This window comes from Mastigoproctus giganteus, chromosome 11, assembly GCF_048544385.1.
Source record: "Mastigoproctus giganteus isolate SK-2022 chromosome 11, ASM4854438v1, whole genome shotgun sequence".
Taxonomy (NCBI): Eukaryota; Metazoa; Arthropoda; class Arachnida; order Uropygi; family Thelyphonidae; genus Mastigoproctus; species Mastigoproctus giganteus.
In genome coordinates, this window is record NC_143585.1 from 91,022,908 (window position 1) to 91,046,219 (window position 23,312).

At 37.1% G+C, this 23,312-nt stretch overlaps 1 protein-coding gene and 1 pseudogene across 1 annotated transcript in view; both read left to right on the plus strand.

The window, feature by feature from the left end:
- The first annotated feature begins 4,859 nt into the window (after positions 1 to 4,859).
- On the plus strand, positions 4,860 to 5,383 carry LOC150078252 (uncharacterized; annotated as a pseudogene).
- A 2,100-nt stretch (positions 5,384 to 7,483) lies between these two features.
- LOC150078253 (exonuclease 3'-5' domain-containing protein 2-like) overlaps positions 7,484 to 23,312 on the plus strand; it is a 163,514-nt gene continuing 147,685 nt past the window's right edge. The window contains exon 1 of the mRNA XM_090384514.1: positions 7,484 to 7,661. Within this exon, the coding sequence (XP_090240640.1) occupies positions 7,655 to 7,661 (7 nt within the window). The 5' untranslated portion in view covers positions 7,484 to 7,654. The remainder of the gene's footprint in view (positions 7,662 to 23,312) is intronic.

The window sequence follows — 23,312 nt, forward strand, 5'->3', positions numbered from 1 at the left end:
TGAATCAGATTGGTCCACTTGATATCGATGGTTCAACTGTTGATGATCCTGCTCAGGTAGCTAACAAACTAAATGAATATTTTGCATCGACATTCACACATGAGGAGTTATTCAGCGAGGGGAATGCCAGAGGTGTATTGATCTCTGCCAGTAAGCTGGATAATCTTGTAATAACTGAGAGTAAAGTTGAGGAAAAATTGTTGAAGATAAACACAAGAAAGGCACTTGGGGTGGATGGGATCTATCCAGTTATATTAAAGGAGGCAGTAAAGGAAGTAAGCCAACCCTTAGCCATAATTATGAGAGCTTCCTTGGATTGAGGGGAGGTACCCATAGACTGGAGATGTGCAAATGTTACCCCAATTCAGAAAGGAGGATCAAAGGCTGACACAAGTAATTATAGACCTGTGAGTGTAACATCTGTTCCAGGAAAATTAATGGAGGCACTGGTTAAAGAAGCACTGCACGATCATCTAGACAAGACTTCAGTTATAGCTCGGACACAGCATGGTTTTGTTAAGTTTTGTTCTTGCCTGACCAATTTGATTCGATACTATGATGCAGTCACAAAAGAACTGGATGCAGGGAATAACTTCGATATTATATACTTGGATCTTAGAAAGGCTTTTGATACTGTTGCACATGGTAGACTGCTGCGCAAATTGGAGCAGTGTGGCATTGGAGGCAAATTGCTGCTATGGATAAAGGGGTGGTTGAGAGGGAGAAGACAGAGTGGTAATCAATGGACATTGCTCATCGTGGACTAATGTTATTAGTGGAGTCTCTCAGGGTTCAGTGTTGGGTCCATTGTTGTTTTCTGTATTTATAAATAATATTGATGATATATCAAGCTTAATGTCCAAGTTTGCAGACGATACAAAGGTTGGCAGGGTTGTTAAGGACACTACTGATGCTATGCTGGTTCTTGCTCTTCTGGAATGTCTATAAAGAATTTTAAAAATACCTTTTAAATAACTTTTTAACTGTATACAATGTAAAATATAATGAAAATAATTATGGAATTAAATGTTTATTGCATAAAACAGCGGTTCCCAAACTGTGCGCCGCGGAATATTTTAAATTTTCGATGGAAGCACAGCGATACTCGACATCTGTCGGACACCGCGCGAACTACTAGCTTTAGGTAGTTCACAGTTTCAACATTTCTTATTAAGTTGTTTGGACCTAACTACTAAACGGAACTTAGGTATTTCTTTTGGTGTAGGTGTGCCGTGAAAAAATTACTGAGACATTAAGGGCGCTGTGAACCGAGAAAGTTTGGGAACCTCTGACATAAAATACACAATGAAGAAATAAATGACTGTTGCGGAAATATTTGAACAGTGTTGAGTTTCTCTTTTCATCAATCAATTTCCGATAGCCGACAATCTTCTCTGGGTCCTGGCGAAATAAATATCGCAGAGAACCTCACACCTTTTGTTTGATTTTCTTTGCGATACGAAAGATTTCATCTAGTTCTTTTACCGTTATCTCCTTCGCGGTAACATTTTCATCTGGCTCATTTAATTAAAAATTAGAATTTTTAAATGCAAGTCTGCATTGACTTTATTAGCGGATGGAAGACACCGAGGCGGGCAGCAGGCAAACGTTTGTTTATTGCCCGTCCTACACGCGATTCAAATCTTTTTCAAGTATCGCATAAAAAAAACAAAAAATCGCATTAACTGGAAATTTGCATTGTGTAAAGTGAAAAATGCAACTAATATTTTCAAATAGCGCTAACTGAAACACGCGTTAATCGAACTTGCGTTATGCGAAGCCTGGCTGTACTTTTTGTGATAACTCCAGCCGGTGGCACACTCTCGAACACATGATGCACGTATGGGGAAACCGGCACAGGGTTGGAATTAATCTTAGGGCGGAAACACTGTCTTCACTTGTATACATGTCTAGAGTCAAATGTGGGGGAGCTATATTTAAACAATTAGTGTATTGCTAATCACAACTGTGGAGAGCACCGTCGTGATTGGCTGTATTCACAAGATAACACGTCGGGCTTGAAGGCCGAATGACATTGTCAGGTTTTTCTGTTCAAACAGAAATTTCGTTAGGCGTGACAAGAGGAAAATGCAGTAAATGCTAATAGAAAATTAAATTTGAAGTAAATAATCTGTTTTGAGGGCACAAGTAAGAATATCCAAAATCAAATAACAACAACATCAAGGATGTTGCACCTGTGCCTGTTCCAAAGCATGCTTACCCCAAATGTCCAGTCACAGGGACGCTCAAAATTGGCCAAAGGAGGAAAATAGATCAAAAGAATTCCAATTAACAAATTGAGAGGCCGAACAAGTCATCATTTCAATTTGAACAATTCATACATAACAATTTCTTACAAGTTCAATTTTTGGGGTTGAGAAGAAGTTTTTCGTTGTAATTAAATTTCATGTTTGTTTCGTATTTTGACAGAATAAATCCTTATTCAAAATTAAACTTGCAGTATTTCAACTTTCCTTAAACATACAACTAATTTTTCCTTAGCGCTGATTGAATTTCGAAATTGCGTATTTTGCCTTTGAATGTCATCCTTAATTGGATTATATAGGAAATTAAATTCTTCTTTATCCATCCATGTAACGATTTTCACCTTCTTCTAAGTCCTGCAGTAAATGATGAAAATCCCCTTTTTCTGTTCTCTTCCATTTGATGTCGTGTATCCATTGCGTACTCTCTTTTGTTTTTTCGGCTATAAGAAAAGCGCATGCATTTTCTAAATGTTCTTCAAAATCTGAAGAGGAGGATGAACTGTGGCAATTCATTTCGCTTCAGCTTTCCTCAAAGAGAATGACACATATACAACGTTACAGGTTTCCAGCCGTACCCCTTTTGGAATTATAATAAAATTTACAAGATACCCCTTTTTTAACGTTTGAAATGGGGAATTTGAAAAAGCATAAATCAACCTGTTGAGATGATTATTTAGAAAGAAAGAATTAACTGACGATAAAGTTGTTGATATGCACCCAAAAATGGCACATTTTATCCTATTTACAAAGGGGGTTACAGAATATTTATATTATGCTTACTTTGTACCCTTTTACATTCTACCTGACTTCTTTTTTTATTTCGTTGTAATGGTTTAAGGCTCAGGCAACAAACTTTTTTTATTTAAAATTCCCAATATCAATATCGATTTGCTGTATGAAGAATATGTTCTGTTGAAATCATTCCGTAGAAATATTGAGACAAAAGACCTGAAAAATACCGAAGATGTTTCGATAAAAATTTTAAATGCGTACGTAATACAGAAAAAAAATATTAATTTTGTTTTTGGTTTGCCTCACTCAAATGCAATGAGTGAGCGAGTACTGTAATTTAGTTCAATGTTTAACGCGTGGAAAAATGATAGAAATAAATTAGCCCTAAAGAATGTTGAAGGAGAACTGTTGCAGAAAACCAATCACAATATGTCATGCAAAGAATTTTAAGTATTATTTACTAAAAAATGAACTGTTAAAGAAAATTCGCTCAAATGAAAAGTATGGCTAGATAAATATTTTCATTTTGATAAAATAAATCAGGTTTATTGAATGTATATTGCAAACAATTATGTAAAAACATTTGATGTTAATATTTATAAAAGTTTCTTTTTGTGTTTATAACTTTTGCAATAAAATTTTCCGAATTAAAGCACGGGCTATAATTCGGTTAATTTTATTTAAATTTGACTAATTTTGCATTCCACGAACTTGTAAAAATCAACAAAATATAGGAATAAAATGGTTGTTATTAAGAATACGGTTAAAATTGTTCAGTTTTCTTAAGATATAATGCGAGTACCCCTAAACGAGGAATGAATACCTCGTGATCAAATTTTTAATGTGGCCACCCTACGTTACATGACTTTCTGTCTTCGACCGACTTCGCAGTTTACATTAAACAAGGACCACTGAGTACTACTTTTATGACGAGATTCACGTGACGTGATAACTGTTTTTCTGCCTTTAATTAACTTATGAAGTTTGAATAAATGTGATTTAGTAGACTTGTATACTTTTTCGTAGAAATCGCTAACGGTGGCTAGTAGTATCATAGACTAAATAATACATGCATATTTTTTTATGCGTTATATATTTCTGAACGCTGAAACGGTGTGGATATGGAAGGAAACACACTATTATCACGTCACGTGAATCTCGTCATAAAAGTAGTACTCCATGGTCCTGTTTAATGTAAACTGCGAAGTCGGTCGGAGAAGCGTCGTCACTGTAACGTAACGTAGGGTGGCCAGATTAAAAATTTTATCTCGAGGTACTCATGCTTATGTTGGTACTCGCATTATATCTTAAAAAAGAAAACGGAACATATTTTAATAACAACCATTTTATTTCTATATTTTGTTGATTTTTACAAGTTTGTGGAATGCAAAATTAGTCAAATAAATTAGTCAATTAGCCGAATTGTAGCCTGTGCTTTAATTCGGAAAATTTTATTGCAAAAGTTATAAACACTAAAGGAAACTTTTATAAATATTAACATCAAATGTCTTACATAATTGTTTACAATACACAGTCAATAAACCTGATTTATTTTATCAAAAAGAAAATATTTACTTTTCATTTGAGCGAATTTTCTTTAACGGTTTTTTATTTTTTAGTACATAATGCGTAACGTAAAGTTCTTTGCATGACATATTGTGATTGGTTTTCTGCAACAGTTCTCCTTCAACATTCTTTAGGGCTAATTTATTTCTATCCTTTATCCTTTTTCCATACGTTAAACATTGAGCTAAATACTCGGCAACCGGTAACTCTTTTCGGAGCCTAGGTTTCAGTACAGTTCGAAAAATAGTGATCGATGTATGTGATGCCATTTGGCATAAGTTGGGACCCATTGCAATGCCAGAACCAAGCGAAGAGCTTTGGAAAAAATCAGCAGCTAAATACAAGGAACTATGGAATTTCACAAACTGCATTGCTGCCATAGACGGAAAACATAAATATTCAATGCCCAATTAATGCAGGCTCAACATTTTACAATTATAAGGGAACTCATTCTGTTGTGCTGCTAGCACTTGTAGATCCTAAATATAGATTTATTGCAGTTGATGTAGGTTCGTATGGCCGAAATAGCGATGGAAGTGTTTTTGAAAACTCGCACTTTGGAAAAAAAAAAACTGGAGTCAAATCAACTCGCTGTTCCTGCTGCCATTCCCTTATTTGAAAATGGTGAGCCACAACCACATGTAATTGTAGGAGATGAAGCATTTCCTTTAAAAACGTACTTGTTTTGACCCTATTGCAGACATCGTTTAGGAGGAGATGAGGATAAGAAAATCTTCAATTACCGGTTGTCTAGAGCTAGACGAGTTGCAGAAAACGCTTTTGGCATTCTAACTGCTCGATGGAGAGTTTTTTCTTAAGCCTTTAGAAACAGTGGATAAAGTGGTGCTAGCAGCATGCTGCTGCCTTAATATGTTATGCAAGGAAAGAGAAATGCCTGTGGAAATAGAACCTTTGCCACGCAATGCCGGTCTACAGAATTTAGGTTTCATTCGAAGAAATGCTACAAGTGAAGCTTTCGAAATGCGAGAAGCATTTAAGGACTATTTTGTATCTCCTGCTGGTTCGGTACCATGGCAGCAAGCAAGAGTTCGTCGTGGAAGAATTAAAAATTTAAACAACACCAAAATTCACAATAATTTCCTATTATCTTTCACAATAACTTGAAAATGTTTATTTCCTAATTATAATCATATAGATGTATAAAGCCAATAAAGAAATAAAAATAAAAAAGGCCGTTCTCCAATATACGGTGCATCCTGGTAATTGGCTGTCAGAACGGGGGAAAGTTTGGGAAAAATTGACAGGTTGTGACTCCGCCCACTGACTGCATTCCCTCTTCGTTTCACGCGGACGTCACTGGAGCGCTAAATGCGAAATTTCGTTGCGCATTCTTTCTTTTGAATGCTGCTTTCTGTTATGGGCTGTGCTGCTACTTCTTGCTGTTTTGTCCGGTTCTTTGCTACTACTTCTTGCTGTTTTGTCCGGTTCTTTGCTACTACTTGTCACGTGGGCCTGAGTTTGTGTCGTTATCCTGTTTGGAGATATACAAGCCTACAGGCAGGCGCCTCCGTAGCCAGGTGGGAAGGAGCAGCAGTGCGTAGCACACGCTTCTTGATTAGACCGGGGTTCGAGCCCGTCACCACCAAATACGGAAAGGTCAGGGAATGACCACCGTATATCCCGGAGCAATATGGCCTTAGTTACTAATGCTTCTAAAAACCAAATAACAAGTCTACAGCCGATGACTGATGAGGTGAGTTTAATTTGTATTTCTGTGTTATTTTCACGTATCATTAACCTAGTATTGTGTCCGTTGCGTTCTTTTCAAAAAAAAAAAAAAAAAAAAATCTATGTTGCCGTTTTGTACTTATGCAAAGAGCAATTTTATTGTTCGTTGCATGTGTTAATTGACTTTCGTTTCAGTTTAGCGAAAAAAGGTTAAGTTTTTAGGTTAGATTTTTACGCGACTTCGGGAGAGATTCAAGCAAAAACCAGTCGTTGGACGAAAAAAAAAACTATACAGTATATATAATGGGAGTCACGTTTTTAATCGACTTTCATTTGTGTTTAGTTTGTTTGTTATTTGGTTTTTAGGAGCATTAACAACTAAGGCCATATTTCTCCGGGGATATGCGGTGGTCATTCCCTGACCTTCCCGCATCTTCCGTATTTGGTGGTTACGGGCTCGAACCCCGGTCTAATCAAGAAGCGTGTGCTACGCACTGCTACACCTGGCTACGGAGGCGCCTTTGTGTTTAGTGAAAAATGGTCAAGTTTTTAGGTTACCTTTTTTACGCGACTTCGGGAGTTATTTGGTGAAAATTGGTCGTTTACTGCGTCTCATTAGCTTGTTTCGTTTTGAAAAAAAATTACTGTGCTTTTTTATGTATAATTATTTTGGTTGCTGCTCCGAAAAAATTGCTGTATTGCCGTTAATTTCGTTGTTTTTCAGCTCCGCCATACTGTTATGTCGCGTGACATTCGCCACGTGCAGTCGTCGAAAAGAAGAGGGGGAACGCACTGAGTGGGCGGAGTTGCAAACCGTACGTCACTGCTCTTCTTCTCGACGTGATTTTCAAAGGGGCACCGTGTTCTTGAGTTTTACCTTAATATTTTATAGCACCTCGTGCAATCTCACTTTCTCTATTTTTCTCTTATCACGCGGACGAAATTTCTGTTTAAACAGAAAAATGTGAACACCCGAAAAAGTCATTCGGCCTTGTGGTCCGACGTGTTATCGTGTGAATACAGCCAATAACAATTGAGGATCCCAGAGCAATTAACTGAATGGTAAATACAGCTCCCATATATTTGACGTTTGACTTGTGTAGTCGCGTGAAGTGACAATAGTGTGTGTTTTATTTCATCTTTCACTATCATATCAAGTAAAAGTTATTTCAAGACTAGTTATTATTTCTCTTGCCATGAATGTTCATCTAGACAAAGTTGTTGCCTTTTCCGTTGTTGGTTCTTCCGTCATATTAGGTGGTGAGAATTGTTTATGAAGATATTGCTAGTGACTGAACTCCCAAGTATTACGCAACAAATAGAGCATTATGTTTTATGTTGGCCGCATAATATGAAAGGGTCAAATTCTCCAAGGGCTGGATTTAGGAGGGATACCAGACATGATATGTACTATTTTTCATGGTTGCCGCTTTTATACTTATACTTTATTTTAGACTTGTCAAGTATTGTCCATGAGCCCGAATGGCCGATATCGAACAAATTCTAGAATTTATAACTGAAAAAGGTTTAAAAATGCGTATTTGAAGACTCATTCGATCAGTTTGCAAACAACTTTTACAAAGGATTTCAGAACTGCAAAATGGTTTAAATATGTTGAGATATTTCTGAAAATGCGAAATTTTCTCCTTCATAATGCCAGTCTCAAAACGATTTTCGATCTTAATTAATATAATTTTTTACAGTTTAGAAAATTGGAACGAGACTTTGTTTTTATAAATGATATATCTAATATTGCCGACGCATTTAAAAAAAAAATTTTAAAAATCTTGAAAAATGTTTTTTTATGCTTTCTTACATCTTCAGATGTATTATCCATAGGATGGGATGGTCAGTTCTCTAATCTCTGCATTTTTATAGAGTATCTTGATAATGTGCCACCAGTGCACACTTACAAAGATACTCTGATTTTTAGGCAATACAATATTTCTTATATATTTTAATGTTTTTTATTAATTTTTAATATTGGTGGAAGCGAAAACAACACTCGTCTACTCCTCCTCACTTTCTAGGCTGCTGAAAAGTTTTAATTTTGAACAACTTATCCATAATAGCAAATTTTGCAACCCCTGCCCCCTGTCAGTGTAGTACAACAGAGTTGATATGCTTACTCTGGGGTTACTGCTTCTCATATGTAGCACCTTACATTTGTCAAACTTCATTTGCCACCTCTCAGCGCATTTGCTCAACTTTTCTAGATCCTGTTGCAGCAGCAGCTTACTGTCATTATGTCCTTAACTACCCTGCCAACCTTCATATCATCTGCAAACTTGGACATTAAGCTTGATATAATATCATTTATAAATACAGAAAACAACAATGGACCCAACACTGAACCCTGAGGGACTCCGCTAATAATCTTAGTCCACAACGAGCAGTGTCCATTAATTACCACTTTCTGTCTTCTCCCACTCAACCATCCCTTTATCCATAGCAGCAATTTGCCTCTAATGCCACACTGCTCCAATTTGTTCAGAAGTCTTCCATGTGCAACAGTATCAAAAGCCTTTCTAAGATCCAAATATATGATATCAAAGTTATTCCCTGCATCCAGTTCCTTTGTGACCACATCATAGTATCCAATAAAATTGGTCAGGCAAGACTTTCCCGTAACAAAATCCATGCTGTGTCTGAGCTATAACTTAAGTCTTGTCTAGATGATCCTGCAGTGTTTCTTTAACCAGTGCCTCCATTAATTTTCCTGGAACAGAAGTTAAACTAACAGGTCTATAATTACTTGTGTCGTACTTTGATTCTCATTTGTGAATTGAGGTCACATTTGCACATCTCCAGTCCATGGGTACCTCCCCTGAGTCCAAAGAAGCTCTCATAATTATGGCGCCGACCGGGCTAGCCGAGTGGGTAAAGTACCTGCCCGGCAACCCAAAGGTCGCGGGTTCGATTCCCGCCTCGGGCTTGGATCAAAGTACTGCAAAAACCTTGGGAGGTGCAATATGGCCACAGAAGCCGATGCGCCAACAACTACCAAATCAAAAAAAAAAAAAAATAAAATAAAAATAATTATGGCTAAGGGTTTGCTTACTTCCTTTGCTGCCTCCTTTAATATAACTGGATAGATCCCATCCACCCTGGGTGCCTTTTTTATGTTTATCTTCAACAATTTCTCCTCCACTTTCCTCTCAGTTATTACAAAATCATCTAGCTTACTGCCAGGGTTTACTTCACCTCTGGCATTCTCCTCGCTGAATAACTCCTCATGTGTGAATGTAGATGCAAAATACTCATTTAGTTTGTTAGCCACCTGAGCAGGATCATCAACAGTTGAACCATCAATATCCAGTGGACCAATCTGATTCATCCTTTTCCTTCTAGAGTTTACATAGGTAAAGAACTCTGTTTTTCTTTGCATCCTTTGCCAAAGATTTCTCATAATCTGCCTTTGCCTGCCTCTCCTTTGTGACTTGGTTACAGACTAGCTTATATGTATCATAGGCTTCTATGTCACCCATTAGTTTATATGTATCCCATGCATATTTATTCTCTGCCGTATGTCTCATTAGTTCATCTGACATCCATTTAGGCCTAAACCTTGATCAATATTTCTTAGTTGGTATGTAAAGCCTAGTAGCTTCCCAGATAAATTCTTTGAATGCTTCGCATTTTTGAATTTGCTGTTGGTAACATCATCAGTTGGTCCTATCGTATAGAATTTAAATACTGTCTCAGACCACCGCAGTCACCTTTACGAAAGCAAAAACCCTTTCCTTTACCCCTAATGGTAGTTACCTCTTTGAGTAAATCCTACTTCAGCACACTGTGATCAACTGCCACCTAGTCGTTCCTTTATCTGCAGATTCTTAATGCATGAAGAATGACTACTGATAATCAGATCAAGAGTATTACTCCCTCTAGTTGCCTGCCTCCCAAACATGCTGATGTAGAAAACAATCATCCAATAAATCCACAAAAGCCTTGCTAGTGTGTGAGTGACCAACCTACAAATTCCAGCCAATATCTGGGAAATTAAAATCCCCCCATTATAAGATTCTCTGATTTACTGGCCCACTCTTATTTCCCTGTACAGTTTCTTATTATACTCATCAGATTTATAAGATATAGGTTTATAACATATCCTGCTTTCAATTTTGATCTCCCAATGCTTATGTCACACCAAACTGACTTGACACTGCACTGTCCAGCAATGTTGACTGGCTTCACTTCCTTGGATTTTGTGTTTAACTAATAGCATAACCCCTCTTCCCTTCCTATCCTTTCTGTACACATTGTACTCTCCAAATTCCAGTTCTGCATTTCTTATATCTGTGTGACACCACATCTCTGATATCCCAAGAATATCTGCCTCTGATGTTTTGAGCAATACCTCAAATTCATGAAATTTATTTACCAAATTCCTAGCATTGGTGTATACGCAAGTATACATGCACCTGTTCCTATTCTTAGCTACCCTAACACAAGCCATGTGTTTACTTGTACCGCAATGACTCCCAGCAGTCTCTGAAATACCTTACATCTTGTTTTCCAGGCTGCTGCTCATTATCTGAGTCTCTTTCTGATGGCTTTATTTAACTCAGTATACTCAATTTCATCCTTGTCGGTGTTTATCTTGCTCTTCATTTGTCGTTTTCTGTTCATCAGGACAAGTGTTTCTTGACTAATTTTTTTTCTTTGTATTTCTTTTTACCTCTAGGTTTCTCGGGCTTTATCACTTTCAGAAAATTGTTGTATTCATCTTCGATATCTCCGTCCTGAAAGGTTTTCAGAAGCTCAAACTTGTTCTTAAGTTCCAGTACATATTGCTTTTTCTCTTCTGTCAATTCAAAAACCTTTATTATTTATTCGAGTCTTTTTTTTTTTTTTTTTTTTCCTTTCTTTTACATCTATATCAAGTGTGCATTTTACCATTCTCTGATCACTTCCAACATTTACTTTGTTCAGGACAGTAACATCATTCACAATATATCTTCTGTTAGTTAGGATGAAGTCAATTTCATTAGTTGTTAATCCATTTGGGCTCTTCCATGTCCAATTTCTGTTCCCCCTTTTTTTGAAAAAAGTGTTCATTACTGACATCCCTCGAGATTCTACAAATTCCACAAGTCTTTCACCTCTTTTATTTTTTTAACCAATTCCAAAATTTCCTACAGTTTCTCTTTCTGCGCTGTTTTGTCTCTTTCCAACCTTAGCATTGAATTCCCCCATAATGATGGTGTAGTGAATTTTCTGTTCATCTAGAAGTCTCAATTTCGGTGTACATTTCTTCAACCTCTTCATCATCATGACTTGATGTTGGTACATATATTATAACATTTAGTTTGTACGTCTTAGAAATCCTTAGTAGTCTTGACACCCTTGGTGATGTACTTTTGAATTCCAAAATTTTGTTTTTTATATCTTTATGGACCAGAAAGCCAACTCTACCTTCGCTCTTTTCATTAGTGTATGGTGGATTTCCACTTGATAAACTTATAAGTGAGTCATTTCTTCTTCTTTCAGCCAAGTCGATGATTTTTCTAATTCCTTTTCTAGTTCTAATATCCTATCTTCACCGATCAGCAATCTTGCGTTGTAACAGGTCAAGTTCAGTTTCCGTGCATGGCAGCCTGGTTGTATCCAGAGATTATTAGCACCCTCTGCTTTCACTCTGATCCTCTCACTGCTGTAAGATGGAAAGTGAAAGCTGCTGCTGCTGCCATTTGTTTCGTCATGTTGTAATGTGCTGGAAGGTTTGGTCTTTTCCTCTTCACACTGACCAAGCATCTTGAAGAGAACCACTCTACACGTTCGTTGCCACCAAAGTGATGTAACAGGGCTTATCATCGAGAAGGTATGTATGAGTGGATTTTATGGAGGAAGGCCAACCGGATTTTCCCTAAATCTTCTAAAATAAAAAGATATTGGATCCATCAGTGTTTTAGGCTGAATATCTGATAACACACAGAATGTGTGTTCCCCTCTGATCACCTATACATTCTAAATAAACCACTGTAAACTTGGTTTTTTTTTTTTTTTTTTTTTTTTTTTTCAGGTATAATTCTGTAATCTGTCAACTACTTTTAAGTGGTTTGGATGGCTTTTGACATTTTGTTTAATGATCGCCTGACATAGTCAAGTGTGAGAGCATAGCAGTGCACATGTGCCTGAGTGGACTGTGATTCAAGCTTGCATGGCTGGTAGTTATAGTTAATGATTGTATTCATTGTCAGAATAGTTAATTGTAAATGCCTCTGGCTTAGTGTTCATGCCAGAGTATAAACAACAACATTGCCGTTACAATTATATTATCATTACAACCTTGGTATATATACTAATGATGGACATTATCTAGAGGTTACAACAGATTCATTTGATTGTAGTAAGTCATTCAGTTATACTAATGTCATTCAAATTTAAATGAATGCCATTCATTCAGTTAAACTCATTCAAATGAGTAGCAGTTACTAACTACAAATGGACATAATCAAGAGGATATAATTGATTTATTCAGTTATGACAAATCATTTGACTCATTCAATTGTATCATTTGAACAATTAGTGGTTAGGAGTGATGGGCATAACTGAGAGGTTATAATAATATGCTCACTCAGTTATAATTAGTAATTTATCTCTTTAACATACTGATTGGTAACAGTTATTCTCTCGCTATGAACATTCTGAATTATTGTTAGAATTTGTTACTCTTCTTCAAGATATTGTTTTGAATAATTTTATTCAGTCAAATTATTCAGATTGGATTTTAATTGCATAAGATTTTCATTTACTGTTTGTGTTAAATATAATAGTATTTATGAATTACATATAATAACACTGGTCAGCAACTTCAGTTTTCTTATAAGTAATTGGGTATACCATTTTTTGTTATATCTCAAGTTTTTTTTAGGTATGCTCACTGTCTTAACAATATCTATCTGTCTCCACATAACTCACAATAGATGGATTTGATGAAATTTTATATTAATGTCTCTTAGATTGATTTGTGATGACATTTCAAATTTAATTAAAAAAAAGATCCAAAATTGCCTATTTTCTCTTGATCCAAAATTGCCTGATTTCTGTCTGTTGTCCGATTGATAAAAAGTAGGATTTTTTTTTTTTTTCGGTAAAATTTCAGTTCTCTATAAATAAAATCTGAAGTATTTTTCAGATATTTGACCAATTACTTAACAAGAAATTGCCAGATTTTCTGTGTTTTGTTAGTCCTTGGAAAGGCTTTAGAATCCATTCCCCTCCAACAGAAAGCCCTATTAGTTTTGGATGCTTAAGCATTACTCAAAGGAAAACTCAGATTGACACCAAATTTTTAACACATTTCATTGGCCCTTTACAAGCTTTTAAGACTAATTATGATCCCATAACCCCTCCTATTTTCATACTCCACAAAAGAAATCTATATATGGTGTTTCTGGCATTACTCTAGAACAATGTTTCTCAACATTTTTGTAAATATTGTCCCCTAAAGGGTTTTTTTAAAACAATTTTTTTTTCGTAATCGTCCCCATGCAATTTTAAAGAAGAAAATAATTTATACTTACTCTTTTTATTCAATGGGATCCCTGAGCCTGATCCTTCTTAGCCAAAAGTTCAATGTTCAGTATGATGTTAGTAAGTTTACTTCTGTCTCCTCTTGATCATATATCACTTCTGTTTCTTTCCTTTGTTAATATTTTATTTACTGACTAAAATCACTTTCAATCATACAAGATGTAGGAAAACAAAGAAGTACTTTCACTATTTCAGACCACGTTGGATAGCAGAGAAGGCATAATTCAAATAGCAGAAGGCTACTATAGAGAATTATACAAGGAGCGAGGGAATGATGCCAGCAGTGGGGAAGATAGATCACAAATTAGTAACACATACGACATACCCGATATTCTTCCTGATGAGGTAGAACATGCGTTGAAGAAAATGAAGAATCAGAAAGCCCCTGGAGAAGATGAAGTTACTGTAGAGTTCTTAAAATTGGGAGGAAGAGACATGACACTTCACAAAATATATTAGAAAAGGCGTGATGCCTAAGGAGTAGAATAATGCAATCATAGTTTTTCTGCATAAGAAAGGAGATAAATCGGAACTTATAGGCCAATTAGCTTGTTATCCCATATCCACAAGGGTCATTACTAACAGATTAGAAAGAATACTTGATTAGAATCAACCAAAAGAGCAATCTGGCATTAGGACAGGATTCTCAACTATGGATCACCTTCACGTAATATCACAGTTAATGGAGAAAGAAAATGAATATAAAACACCATTATGCCTGGCATTTGTGGATTATGAAAAGGCATTTGACTCTATACAGCATAAGGCAATGTTTCAGGTGCTGGAAAGACAAGGCATAGATATCCCATATATTATTATTTTGAAGAAAATATATGAGAATGCTACCTCCTTTATTAGACTAGATAAAGATAGTAACAAATTTAAAACTGAGAAAGGAGTTTGACAAGAACACACTATTTCCAAAGTTGTTTACTGCTGCCCTTGAAGAGGCTTTCAGAAGATTAGACTGGTCGCAGAAAGGAGTCAGTGAATGGAGAGTAACTAAACCCTTTACGATTTGTAGATGACATTTATGATCATAAGCCATGATCCCACACAATTAGAGGAAAAATCTTAATCAGTTATGCAGAGTTAATAAGGATTTCTGACTAAAGATGAGTATGACTAAAACAAAAGTAATGATGAATAACTATGCCACAGAAAGGGATATAATCATTGAAGGAGCAGTAATTGAAAAGGTGGATTCATATACTTATCTGGAACAAGTCATTAGCTGTAATAATGATAAATGGCTGGAAGTCAAGAGAAGAATAAATTTTTGAATGGATAGCATTCAGGAAATATAGTCACATGCTGAGGAGCAATATCCCAATTTGTCTGAAATGTAAAATAATGAACCAATGTATACTCCCCCCCCCCCATGACATGAGGAAGTGAAACTTGGGCACTCACCAAAAGAATGGAAGAGTAGAATGGAACGAATTATATTAGGAATCAGACTGTTAGATAAAAAGAGAAATACATGGATGAGGCAGCAAACTCAATTAAAGGACATTCTTATCAAAACTAAACAACTAAAATAGTCTTGGGCAGGACACAGCTCGAAGACATGACTACAGATGGACTAAGAAAATAATAGAATGGTACCCAAGAGGAGTTGGAAGACAACGACAGAAATGTACAGATGAAATTCACGAGTTCTTGGGTAGTAAATGAACAAAACAGAAGGAACTGGAAAGTTGCTGGAGAGCCCTTCATCCTGCAGTGGATTGAAAATGGCTGATGATGTTGAATAAAGTTGTTTTTGTTCCCCACAACTCAGCCATTCCACTTTTTTCGAATTTGTATTTGCATTCTTCGTTACATTTCAATTCATTTGCTTATTGGAGGCTTGAAGTGGTGGAACCCATGTTTAGTCTCTAGAGCTAAGTTCCAGTCAACCCTTCCCTATCTCTTCCATCATGCAGTATGATTGATGACTTTTGAGGTTATGATGAACATCGTGGCGAGATCCAATATTCCTTACATTTCGAGGGTACAGCTCTAAAACGGTGTTCGCAGGCCGGCCGCTAGTTAGTACACTGGACCGAACCTATCGGTAACTCTCTAGGAGGCTTCCGGATCAGCTAGTGTATAATCTTGCTACCTCTACTCTGCCAGATGGTGACTGGAGGGAGTCCGAGTAGTGTGTATGCAGGGAGCATTGTCGAGGCCACATTATGTCAAGGATCTGGGTATATTCTTACCGTGTGTATGCCATATCCAAAAATTTCATTACTTCATACAGCATGTCCCACCCACCTTTTCTTACTATTGAATACACCATGAATTGTCATACTAATAGAGCAAGCTTATCTGTGAAAAGATCTAAACCTCCCAAGCACTTCCTAATTCATTTCACAAATATACGTGGTCTCAATTCTAATCTCAATGATGTCCATTTCCACTTGCAGTCTACCAAACCCCATGTACTTTTTCTGACAGAATCTCAGTTATCGGTTGATTCAAATACTGCTCATCTCAGTTCCCCAAATTATTTGCTGTATGATTCCTTTCGCCTCAAAGGTGGTATCTGTGCATATGTCTGTTCTGATATTCTCCGTCAGAGACTTGGCAATTTGGAATCTCCTCTCTTTGATCTTATCTGGCTTAAAATCTCTCTACCTCATTGTCTCAAATTCATCTGTTGTCTCTACTGTTCTCCCAACTCCACTAATCACTTGGAGCTCTTTGACTTCCTCTCTTTGCAACTTGACTTTCTCCAGTCCAACTTTCCTAACAGTGAGGTAATTTTCCTTGGTGATTTTAATGTTCACAACTCTAGCTGGCTTCTGTTTTCTAGTCACACCGACCCAGCTGGTCGAGATGCTGAGGCTTTTGCAATTACTAATGACCTTGCACAGATTGTTCATTTACCTACAAGAATACCGGACAATGCTAATCATACAGCCAATACGCTTGATCTTTTTTTCACAAACAACCCTTCTAAGTACACAGTCGATGTGAAAGCTCCTTTAGGCACTTCAGATCACAACTTGGTGATTGTCTCTTCTCCAATGGAACCTTTATCTCATGGCTATTCCCAACCTCGTGTTGTTTGGCATTACAAGAATGCAAAATGGGATGACCTGCGAGACTTCTTTTCCTTGGTCGGATTACTGTTTCAAAACTCGCGTCGTGTCAGTGAAATTATTCTTGCAGGAATGGAATCCTTTATCCCACACTCCACTTTAAAATCTCGTCCTTTAAATAAACCTTGGTTTTCCAATTAATGTTCTAAGGCTGTTCAAGAGAAGAATGTTGCATATCGTAATTGGCTTGTTTCTAATTCTCCAGTTTCATTTTCTGCTACACCAAAGCTCGCAACAATTGTAAAGCAGTTATTAATCAGTCCAAACTAGAGTTTGAACAGGCTAAGAGTAGAAAACTTGCTTCTTGCCCTAATGGTAGCCGAGCATTCTGGTCTCTTGCCAAAGCCATTGGCCACAACTTTTGCCCATCTCTGCTTCCACCTCTGTCCAAACCAGATGGTTCTGTTGTCACTTCAGCCAAGGATAAAGCTGACCTGCTAGCATCCCATTTTTCTTCCAACTCGTGTATTAATGATCTTGGTAAAACACCTGCCACTATTCCCAACACGCTCCATTCAATGCCTCCTGTGGTATTCCGTCAAAAGGATGTCAGGAGGATTTTGATGAATCTTGATGCTAAGAAAGCTCCAGGTTCCTATGGTATTTCTCCACTTGTTCTCAAAATCTGTGCTCTTGAACTTGCTCCTATTCTTTGCCGCCTTTTTTCACTTTCTTATTCCAAAGGTGTTTTTCCTTCTGCTTGGAAATTTGCTCATATACAGCCAGTTCCTAAAAAGGGTGACAAATCCCTCCCATCCAATTATCGTCCCATTGCAATTACTTCTACCCTTTCTAAAGTAATGGAGAAATCAATTAACCGCCAACTCTTAAACTACCTAGAAACCTTCAATCTGATCAACGATCGCCAGTATGGATTCCGTAAGTATCGATCCACTGGTGATATTCAGGTTTATGTTACCCATTTATGACTAATTCAATGGAAAGGTTCGGTGAAACACAAGTAGTTGCTTTTGATATCTCAAAGGCTTTCGATCGTGTTTGGCATAAAGGTCTTCTAAACAAGCTTCCATCTTATGGTTTCCCAACTGTTTTTAGTATTTGGTTATCCAGTTTTCTCTCTCTGATCGCTCACTGAGGGTGATGGTAGATGGCTCTCTGTCTTCTAACTTCTCCACTAATGACGGTGTCCCCCAAGGTTCAGTTCTTTCTCCCACTCTTTTCCTCTTGTATATTAATGACCTTCTTCCATTGATTGGAAATCCTATCCGTAGTTTTGCCAATGATAGCACATTGCATTCCACTTTCCATTTTGAGAAACCTTGTCCTGCTCAATCAGCTTCAACTTCTCGAAAATCTGCTACCAATTCCTTAAATGCAGATCTTCAGGTAATTCTCCAGTGGGGCAAAGACAACTTAGTTGATTTCAACCTTTCTAAAACTCAGTCTTGTCTGATATCTGGCAAAAAGGATTCTTCTGCTCCTATGGTTATCTTTAGTGACACTCCAATTTCTAGGCAAAATGAGATATCTCTTTTGGGGATTAACCTGACTTCTAATCTCTCTTGGCACAAGCACATTACAAATATTGCTTCCTCTGCATCTAAAAAACTTGGTTTTCTCTTTCGCTCTCGGCGTTACTTTTTTTCCAAACAGTTGCTCACTCTGTATAAATTGCAAATCTGCCCTGCCATGGAATATTGTTCCCACATCTGGGGTGGTGCCCCCAAAACCTCTCTCAGGCTTCTTGATTCCATTCAGAAGAGGGCAGTTAGGTTAATTAATGATTCATCTCTAACAGTCTTTCCACTCAGTCTCAGAGACGTACTGTTTCTGCTGCATGCCTCTTCTACAGATACTTCCATGGGCACTGTTCTTCTGAATTGGCTTCTATAATTCTCGCTCTCTCTTTCAAAACAGTCCAAACACGTGCCGCCACCAGCCAACATCCATTTACTGTCCAACTTCAAACTCACAGAACCAACTTTTCATCTTCCTCGTGTATTCATTCAACTGCCGTTTTCTGGAACAACCTTCCGTCTTACATATTTCCTGAAAATTACAGTCTACAGAAGTTCTTTCATCTTCTCAATCTCCAACCCAAGCATGGTACTAAGTACTATAGTTTCTAATACCTCTCGTGTTTGGGGTTTACATAAAAAAAAATTCAATGAGTTCTTGAATTTTTTCTCTAGCAGACCCAACATCACATCCAGTTGGGTCTAACATCCATGGCTTCACTTCAAAAGAAATTAAATCTAAAAATCTATTTTACATTTCACCTTTTAAAGAACACAAATGTATACTCTTGCATACTGTGAAAAATGTTTTCTTATTAAATTGCTTTCAAATATTTCTAGTTTTTTAGTGAAGACTTTTAGTTTGCGTTTGCAGTCTATTACCGTAATTAATTTCCCTTGAAGTTGAAGTGATATTTCATTAAGTTTTTGAAAAATCCAAGCCATGTAGCCATGTGATGTTATTGTGTCTCCTTTTCTTTCTTAAAAACTAATTATCATATCAAAAACATTTACAAATCTTGTTAGACAGTTGCCTTTAGAAAGCCATCTGCCTTCTGTATGTAAAAGAAGCCTCACATACTATTCTTATTATCAACACAAAATTTTCTGAAAAGGTGATTATATTTGCAATGTGACTTTATTTTATAATTTATGCTTTATACAATTTATGCTTTATATAATTTATACTTTATTAATGGTTTTAATAACTATACTGAGAGATTGATAAAGAAGTGGACTAATTTTTTTTATCATCCAGATGATGTTGGTGTACAAATTACACCAATATTGCAAGAACTCCGGGATATACTTCCTTTAGGTGGGCTATAAAACCTTTGTCTTCCAACCATGGAGGTAGCACACCAGTGGCATAGGATACCAATTTTGCAATGGTACTTGTTTTTCATAAAACCATGTTTTTACAGCAGCAAAAATGGATGTTCAGTATACATTTTTTTTTTTTTTTACATTTTATTTATACACACAATTCTATATACATTCTCAAGATTTATACATCCATTTATATATACATGATACAAGATTTATATACAATTTATATACATTCTCACATATATATCCATTTGCGACATGTATACAGAAAAAAGTGTATTTGTGAGTTATTAGCGGCTTCCAGGGTTTCCCCTATATCCGCCGTTTGTTAGGCTTTTTGCCAAGTAATGTGATGACATTTACATTTACAAGGCTTTTTGCCAAGTAATGTAGTGACACTGCAAAGTATTTATGTAGGTTACTGGCGTTTCCAGGGTGTCCCCTATGTCCGCCGTATGTTAAGCGTTTTTTGTTGCCAGCAGTGTTGTGAAATTCCACTAATAAGGTTAAGTTAAGGTTTAGATTAACGTTTAAGTTAGGTTCAAGCTAAGGTTTGAAGTAAGTTGAAGTTTAATTTATTGTTTTCGTTTAAATTAAAGTTCAAGTTTAAGTTTAGATTAAGGTTCAGTTTTAAGTTTAAGTTTTAGTTTATGTTGAAGTTAGGGTTAGAGTTGAGGTTAAGATTAATTTTAAGTTCAAGTTTAAGTCTAAGTTAAGATTGAGTTATAGATAAAGTTTAGATTTAAGTTTGAGTTCGAATTTAAGTTTGAATTTATGTTTAATTGTTCTGATTTTAATTTATTGATTACTAGTTTGTAGGTTAGTGTGAGTTGTGTGTTGTTTTATGTTGGTTGTGGCTGGCGCCTGGCATTTAGCAGCAGGGGGTCGAAGGCGAGGTGTGCCCCAACCCCCCCGCTCCCATCCCTAGCCACGAGGAGGCAGCCAGGTTCTACTATTTTAGCTAATAACAATGTGTAATAGAATAATAAAATCCCTAAACGTGCATTGTTCCTGCAGGGCCCAATCCTGTCCTGGAACTGGCACACCCAGCAGTTGGGTGAGGGAGGGAGGAGAAAGCTATTACAAGGTTTACCTGTACTGAGCCAGTTGCTTCAGTGCATGGCTTAGAATCCTGTCGCATGAGTCCAGTGTGTTGAGACTCGTCCCTCAGCTCGCAGGGCTCAGTCCTGTCCAGAGTGGGGCATAGTATATGGTTGTGTCCACCATTCTTGTCTCTGATTCTTCTAGTGGTTGTGGCTGTTTGACATGGCAGGCTTCAGCACAGTTCCCGCAGGGCGCATCCTGTCCTAGAGCTGGCAGCCTGTGTTTGGTTGTTTGTGTTAGTTATTGTCTAGTACAAGGAAGAGTATCTGATCCACCAGTTTATGTGCATCAGAATCAGTTACCTAACAGTCAGTAGGTTGAGTGTTCAACCTCTTCTTGTAGTCAGTCTTTAAGTTGCTGTCAGTTTTTTAATGGTTTTTTGGATGTGGTTATGCTGGTCACAATCACTCACTTCACGCACTTGTCAACAACAGGTTTGAGTTTCCTATTCAGGCATGTGCCCACATTGACTGAGTCTTCTACTTGGTAGGCAATGCGGCTGTACTCACCAGCTCCTTACAGTTTCATACAGATGTAGAGTGCAGACCTCCATCAAATTTCGACCTAGGTCTGTTCTCTTGTGTTCAGTAGTCTTGATCTGCGGGAGAAGACCTTTTCTGCAAATAGGGAGAGGGCAGAGAAATGGTCCGGGGAGGCCACCAATATTGGTAGCTCACTTGGCAAGTAAACATTAGTAACAAGTTGCAGCGGCATCCTCAGGTCCGTATATTGTGTGCAGTCGAATAGGATGTGTTGTACTGTCTCTGGGGAGCCACAGTGGCAGTTTGGGGACGCTGTCAAGTTGAAGGAGTAGAGCTTGAAGTTCAGGCTACCATGTCCTGATAGTAAGAACATCGTGTATAAGCTTGGGTTAAGCCAGGGTTTGCAGTTTTTACCGAATTCCATGACTTCAGGGAAGTATAGGAGCGTGGTTCTTCCTTTTGTGTTTGTGGCCCATTCTTCCTGCCATTGTTGCAGGAATTGGCATCTTAGACGGGTGCTGTCTTCCTTTCCTGATAGGTTTTGGTCTATGCTGTATTGTCCAATTTCCTTTGGTGTATCTAGTTTGCGTTGGTATTTTAGGAATGAGTTTATGAGCTCAAATTTGATTGGGAGTTTCCCACATATGACTTCTAGGGCTGCTGATGATATTGTGCGGCAGGCTCTGGATGTGGCCAGGAGGAAGAAGCGTTGAGCCCTAGTAAGGATTTTGTTTACTTGGTCCCGGCAGACACTAGGGGCCCAGGCCCCTGCGGCGTAGCATATGGTAGGAAGGAAAAGCGTTTTGTAATATAACTGCAAGGTTGATGGCTTGATTTAGTAAACCCCCGCTATTCGCGGTATCTGTATTCGCGGTCGCTGATTTAATATAAAATGAAACCTAAAAAAATGTGAATTTTAAAGCGCCGTGAACATTTTCTGCCATAAAAAAATGTGGGCGTGGCTAAAATTATCTTTCCCGGTCAAAACAGCGCTTAGTGGGTGGGGGGGGTGAGGAGTGACAAATTCGCGAGCACGGATGTTTCTCGCTAATCCTTGTTCAGTATGTGTTATGCGCTTGTCATCGTTTGCTTTTAATTTATATGCTTATAAATTGAATAAATTTATCAATTTATTGCTATAATAAATTGATAAATCTATCAATTTATTGCTTACAAAAGTGATAAATCTACCGTTTTGCAGTGTAAAACAGACTTTTTCGAGTGTGTTAACGGCAGAAAGTGACATTGTGGACAAGTTCTTTCTAATCCGTACAAAAATATGGCTACGAATAACAAGGGAAATGTGAAAAGATCAAAGAAGATGATGACATTAGCGAATAAAATTGAGTTATTAGACAAAATTTCTAATGGTGAAAGTGTCTCCTCAGTGGCAAAACATTATAAAATCAATGAGTCAACGGTAAGATCAATCAAAAAATCGGAAGAAAATCACCGTAGTGTCCATGATAATTGCTTCAAAAATTTGCTCTGTAACTCGTGATGTTAAATTAGAAAAAATGGAAAAAGCTTTAAATCTGTGGATAGAAGACCGAACTCAAAATAAAATTCCGTTAAGTGTACTCATCATTCGTGAAAAGGCAAAACACCTTTATCAACACTTTAGCGAAACTGGTGATAGCACTGGCGGGATACGTTTTTTTAGCTAGCAAAGACGCTGGTTTGAAAGATTTGTTTGAAATTTCTAATATTACATTTAATATTAAATTGTTTCTTATTTTCATTTCGATGCCATATGCCTGCATTTCACTATGTACTGTCTATATACATATTCATATTATGAAGGTACATATAATACATACATAGACAAAATTTTAGACTAGTTTTTCTTATATATTTCATACTTTGGAATGGAACCCCTTTATTACTATGGGAGCTATAACTCAGTATTCGTGGCATTTCTCAGGAACATAACCCCCGCGAATAGCGAGGGTTTACTGTAGTCAGTTTCTGTAGATTTTATAAACATCTCTTCTTGCAATTTACAATCATCATTGAAATAAGGAACGTATGCCA